General features: G+C 34.2%; 1 protein-coding gene across 2 annotated transcripts in view; it reads left to right on the top strand.

The window, feature by feature from the left end:
* The first annotated feature begins 259 nt into the window (after positions 1-259).
* The window catches only part of LOC110029559 (GPI ethanolamine phosphate transferase 1), a 97,185-nt gene continuing 90,895 nt past the window's right edge, over positions 260-6,549 (top strand). Inside the window, exons 1-2 of one of the 2 annotated variants that reach the window (XM_020731905.1) lie at positions 260-684; positions 777-968. In XM_020731905.1, coding sequence (XP_020587564.1) covers positions 474-684; positions 777-968 — 403 coding nt within the window. In that variant the 5' untranslated portion in view covers positions 260-473. The remainder of the gene's footprint in view (positions 685-776; positions 969-6,549) is intronic. The other variant, XM_020731904.1, reaches the window with a different exon arrangement.

Below are 6,549 nucleotides of genomic sequence, written 5' to 3'. Positions count from 1 at the left end.
ACCAACTTGGCCTATTCACATGCAAACCAGTCCACACCCCTCTCCCCCAGAAATTCATCCCCGACAAAATCCCTCTTCAAGAGTTTTCAAATATCATTCAACACTGACAACTTATCGATTCACTTCAGTTCCTTACAATTATTAGAGTACACATAGTCTTTACTGTCGACTATATTTGTCAACATATGCATAGTCCTGTTTATTACCGATTTCGGCTCATCAAGAATCTTCTACGTTTTGTCAAAGGTAACATCGCATTTAGTCTCCCAATAACTGAAACCCACTTCAACTCTACGCTTGCTCCAACTCTGATTGAGCCGAAGACTCACTAGACCAACGATCGACCACTAGGGTTAGTTCACCCAGTGAAGAATAACACGACTTTGAAATTATGATTTTGGTTCGGTAAATCATTTGTGGGAAATTCTTCGTCCTCCTCGACACCAAATCGATCTTCGCCCAATAGATCGCTGATGGCCGGCGCTGGAATTCTCTCCGGCGGCGAGCAGCGGAAGCGACAGGTTTGGCGTCGTGAGCGGTGGCTTGTAGCCCTAGGAATTGCCCTCCACGCCATTTACATGCTCAGCATCTTTGACATTTATTTCAAGACCCCCATCGTCCACGGCATGGACCCGGTGCCGCAGCGCTTCCCCGCGCCCGCCAAGCGGCTCGTCCTACTCATTGGTTGGTTCCATTTTCTGAATTTCTACTGGATCTCATCTCTACCATTCCTTATTTGACCCGCGAACTCTGTAAACTCCATTTTAATTATACAGCGGATGGACTGCGAGCTGACAAGTTCTTTGAGCCGGAATCTGATGGGAGGTTTAGGGCACCATTCCTGCGTAGCGTGATGCTGGAGAAGGGTCGGTGGGGGGTATCACACGCGCGGCCGCCTACTGAGTCGAGGCCCGGACATGTGGCCATTATTGCTGGATTTTACGAAGATCCCAGCGCTGTCACCAAAGGTTTTGTTTTTGATCTTTTTTTTTTAATTGAGGTAGACTGCATTGAGATATGCTCCCATTTGTGCGTGCTTATAGAAAGGTTCTGCTCGAGCTTGAATTTGGCAGAGAGTTCCTGTAATACTGGCATCGAAACCAACTAAGGAAGATTGGATTCATACTTTTCAATATAAATTATCACGAAGAAAAACCCAATAAGCTAGTAAGCTGTCAACATGAGAAGAATTTTCACAAACTGAATAACGCCTAAGGGAAGAAAGTTGAACACCAGGCTAAGAAATTCTAACAGAACAACTTTATAACAAAATATTGTCACCACTTAAAGAGATCTTGCCATGATGGGGGGTGAAAGAAATTCAAACTGCAGTGGAACAGTATAAGCAACTCAAGTTCTAAATCAGAGTCTTTTTTATTGTTGTTTCTTGCCATTAGGGTTAGCTGTGTTTGCTAGCTGCATACTTTTGTTATACTTGCTAGATAATATTTCAAGAATGGCTGGAATGTTCCAGCCTGCCATGTTGATATAAAACAAACTATGTAGTTATCTGCAAAGAAAGAGAAAAAAAAAGTCTTGACCTGATTGTGAATTAAACGACAGAGAATTTCATGTATGAGAGCTTCTTGATTCAAGAGTTTTTGGAATCTCTTTCAAGGGTAATAAAGTTCAAGGCGTGTAGGTGAAAACAACTTGCGGAAGCAGTAGCCCGTGTTTACTCGGCCCTCTTCTCCAATGGGGTCTGTTAACTAATTCGGCCTAGTTGATTAACAGCAACCTGCAAAGGATAATGAACATCAACAGTAGATTATAGCTAAATAAGGGGAAAAGCAGAAGGAAAACACAAATCATATATCAGAAACCGGCGGGTAACTGTTGCCCTTTATTTCTGATGAATGGGGTGTTTATATACTTACATTGCCAAATAATACATAGGCCCCTTATTTACCAAATATCTCTCTTGCCCCCTTATTTACCAAATTTTTTTTTATGGACCTCTAAGAGTAGTAACTAAGCTCTTATAAATGATTAATTATAAATAAATGACTTATGGTGATATACGCTTTACTTTTTTTGGTTCCAAATTATATTCTGATTGATCTTGCTTGAATGATCTTGATTTAGGAAGTTATTTAGGGGCTCCATCATGTTAAAATGGCTTTATTATTTTTATTTAATATTTTTTTTTTCCCATTAAATACAAATCATGGGTAAGATTATCATGCCAGTTTCTTCATACTATACTAAGTAAGTACTATGTAATTTCATAATATCATATGATTTTTCAATAGCCAAACAATACTTTGAGGTGCAACAAAATCACTTGATCCATTCATAAATGTAACAAACAACCACAAGCAAACCCTTTTTTTAATCTAGAAGTAAAGGAAATTTTTTTGCAAAGGTTTTAATGGTGGGTTAAAGGGAAAGAATTGAAAATGCAATATAGAGTAGTAATTATGGATGCATATATTAGGTGTGTGAAGCTTAAATGAAACATCCAAATGACATGCTTTTCCTAGGATATGCTGGTGGAACTTAATTGTGAGAATTTGCTACTCTTTCAAGATAGATTGTATAGACTTGCTTATTAAGTTCACTAGTTGAGCCAAACATGACGTGGGACATGCTAGTTAAGAAGATTGCCTTAATGTTTTATGAGAGTACAACAATAACAACAATAACAACAATAACAACAAAACTTTATCCCGCTAAGTGGGGTCGGCTAGATGAATCCTTTTTCTCCATTGCGTTATATTGAGTGTCATTCTCATTTAATTATAATAAATTAAGATCATTTTTTGTACAATATGCCCAAGTCTTTTTAGATCTACATCTGCCTTTCTTAACATATATTGAATGTAAAACATCTAATGTCCTAATCGGATCATCAAATGGTTAATGTTTCATGTGACCAAACCATCTAAGACGATTCTCTCTAATTTTGTCAGCTACTGGAGCTACACCTATCACACATATTTATTTTGCATTTTGTCTCTAAGTGTAAAATCTCTCATTCACCTAAGCATTTTCATCTCGACAACACTTAACTTAGTTTTATGCTTCTCTTTTAAAGGCCAACATTCAATGCCATAGAGCATTTGCAAGTCTCACCACAATCTTATAAAATTTTCCTTTCAGTCTAAGGGTACTTTTCTATCACAGAATAGACTCGAATCATTTCTCCACTTCAACCAACCAATTTGAATTCTATTGATAACATCCCTGTATATATCCCCATCTATATCACAATCACTTTGAACAATAGACCCGAGATATCTAAAGCGTTTACACATTTTAATAATTTGATCACCTATAGTTACAACTGTCACTGGAGCTACTACTACTATTACATTCTATGTATTTAATTTTAATTATACTCAAATGAAGACCTCTAGACTTCAATGTAGACCTCCATAATTCAAGTTTTTCCTGAGCTTTTTCTCTAGTCTTATCCACGAGAAGGATATCATCGACGAAAAAGCATACACCAAGGTACATCCTCCTTTAAATATCCAATAAGAGCATCCATAACTAAAGCAAAATGATATGGGCTTAAAGCCATTCCCTGATGTAATCCAATTGAAATTGGAAAACATTTGGTCAATCTTTCTTCTGTTCGAACACAAGTAACAACTCTAGTATACATATATTTAATGACTTAAATAAGTATATCAACATCTTTCTTCTCTAGAACTCTCCAAAAGATATCTCTTGGAACTTTATCGTAAGCTTTTTTTAAATCTATAAAAATCAAATATAGATCCTACTTATTCTCTCTAAACTTACTCATCGAACTTCTCAGTAAATGTATAGCTTCCATAGTAGACCTGCCGGACATAAATCCAAATGGATTATGAGAAATCTTTGTAATATGTTTTAACCTATATTCAATTACCCTCTCCCATAATTTTAAAGTATGACACATCAACTTAATTCCTCTATAATTTGCACACTCTTGTGCATCCATTTTATTCTTAAAAATGGGGACCAAAATACGCTTCCTCCACTCCCCAGACATCATTTTGGCTTTTCAAATAATGTTAAAGAGTTTGGTAAGCCAAGAAACTCCCAAATTTCTTATATATTTCCACACTTCAATTGGGATTTCATCAGGTCGCACAAACTTTCCACTTTTGGTTTTCTTTAAAGCCTCTTTAACTTCTTTTTCACTAATGCGACGGGAAAAAAAATATTTTATTATTATTAACGATGTTAAGATCACTACGGTCGATTTTTTTGTCAGAAACTTCATTAAAAAATTTATTAAAATCACTAACCCGTCTACGTAGAATATCTTTTTATGAGAAAAACTCTTTTTGATTTTAATCTTTAATTCACTTTACTCGAGTTAAATCTTTATTTTTCTTTTCTCCTTGTTTGATTAGTTTTATACATATATATTTTCACCATCTTTAATATCTAATCTATTATAAAGACCACTAAAATTATATTTTTTAGGATCACAGATTGTTCTCTTAGTCTTTTTATTGGCTATTTGATATTTTTCCCATTTCTCTAAGTTTTTTCATTTAAACCAATTTTTATAACATATCTTTTTATATTTTATTTTTCTTGCACATTATTACTCCACCACAAATTAATTTTATTGATGGAAGCTTTTTCTTTTGATTCTCCAAGTATATCTTTTACCACTTGTTTAATAGTGTTTGTTACTTTTTAACCTACATAGAATTTATTTTTTCATGAACATCCCAAATCTTGAAAATTTGAAGTTCACTCATAAAATTAATTTTATTTGTGTCTTTTAGGTGCCCATATTTAATTCTACGACAATGACTCATAATATTATATATTTTACAACTCTTAATCTTAAAATATATAACTAATAATCGATGTTGAGTACTTAAATCCTCACTTCGAATAACCTTACAATTTTTATATTCTCGACGATCTCTTCTTCTCATAAGAAAATAATCAATTTGTGTTTTATTAGATTCATTCTTATAAGTAATAATTTGTTTATCTCTTTTCTTGGATAAAGTATTAGCAATAACAAAATTATATGCTAAAGAAAAATATAATATATTTCTACCTTCTTCATTACTCACTCCAAAACCGTTGACACTATGAATATTTCTATAATCTTCTACCACTCAACCGATATTTCTATTTAATCTTCTCCAATAAAAATTCTTTTTTCAAGAGATATCATTTATATTAAGTCTTCTAGGTCATTCAACAATTTTTCTTTAGAACCTATATCTAAACCTTTTGAGGAGCATAAACACTTATAATATTAAAAATTTTAGTATCAGCAATAATCTTAAGGGCTAAAATTCTATCTCCAATTCTATTAATTTTTTTAACATTATTTTTTAAACACTTATCTATAATTACATACACTATTTCTAGTGCTACTCTTACTGAATACCAAAGTTTAAAACTGAAGTTATTAATCTCCTTAGTCTTTTCTTCAACCCATCTAATTTCTTGAATACAACAACAACAACAACAACAACAAAGCCTTAATCCCACTACGTGGGGTTGGCTACATGGATCTTTTTTCTCCACTGTGTCCTATTAAGTGTCATATTTTCATTTAGTTCTAGTAAATTAAGTTCATTTTTAATACAATAAGCCCAAGTCTTCCTAGGTCTACCTCTGTCTTTCTTAACACAAGTCGAATCTAAAACATCCACTCTCCTAATCGGATCATCAGATGGTCGACGTTTAATGTGATCAAACAATCTAAGACGACTTTCTCTAATTTTGTCCGTCACAGGAGCTACACCAACCCTATCACAAATATATTCATTTCGCATTTTGTCTCTAAGTATAAAGCCACTCATCCATCTAATCATTCTCATCTCGGCAACACTTAAATTATTATCGTGCTTCTCTTTTAAAGGCCAGCATACAGTGCCATAGAGCATTGCAGGTCTCACCACCGTCTTATAAAATTTTCCTTTCAGTTTAAGCGGTGCTTTTCTATCACACAAAACGCCCGAAGCATTCCTCTACTTCAACCAACCAATTTGAATTCTACTATTAACATCCCCATCTATATCATCATCGCTTTGAACAATGGACCCAAGAGGACCCAAGATATCTAAATAATGGACCCAAGATATCTAAATAGTTCACACTTTTTAATATTTTGATCACCCAAAGTCACACTTCTGTCACTAGAGCTATTACTACTAAAATTACATTCCATGTATTCAATTTTAGTTCTACTTAAACGAAGGCCTTTATACTCGAATGTAGACCTCCATAATTCAAGTTTTTCCTGGGCTTTTTGTCTCGTTTTATCCACGAGAAGGATATCATCAGCAAAAAACATACAACAAGGTACATCCTCTTGCGGATGTCTAGTAAGACCATCCATAACTAAAGCAAAAAGATAAGGGCTTAAAGCCAATCCCTGATGTAATCCAACAGAAATAGGAAAATATTTGGTCAATCCTCCTTCAGTTTGAACGCAAGTAACAACTCTAGTATACATATCTTTAATGACTTGAATATAAGTCATATCAACACCTTTCTTCTCAAGAACTCTCCAAAGGATATCTCTTGGAACCTTATCGTAAGCTTTTTCTAAATCAATAAAAATCAAATGTAGAT

Source organism: Phalaenopsis equestris, unplaced genomic scaffold (assembly GCF_001263595.1).
Source record: "Phalaenopsis equestris unplaced genomic scaffold, ASM126359v1 Scaffold000595, whole genome shotgun sequence".
Classification (NCBI taxonomy): domain Eukaryota; kingdom Viridiplantae; phylum Streptophyta; class Magnoliopsida; order Asparagales; family Orchidaceae; genus Phalaenopsis; species Phalaenopsis equestris.
Note: the sequence above shows the minus strand (reverse complement) of the source record. Positions and strands in the feature narration are given on the sequence as shown.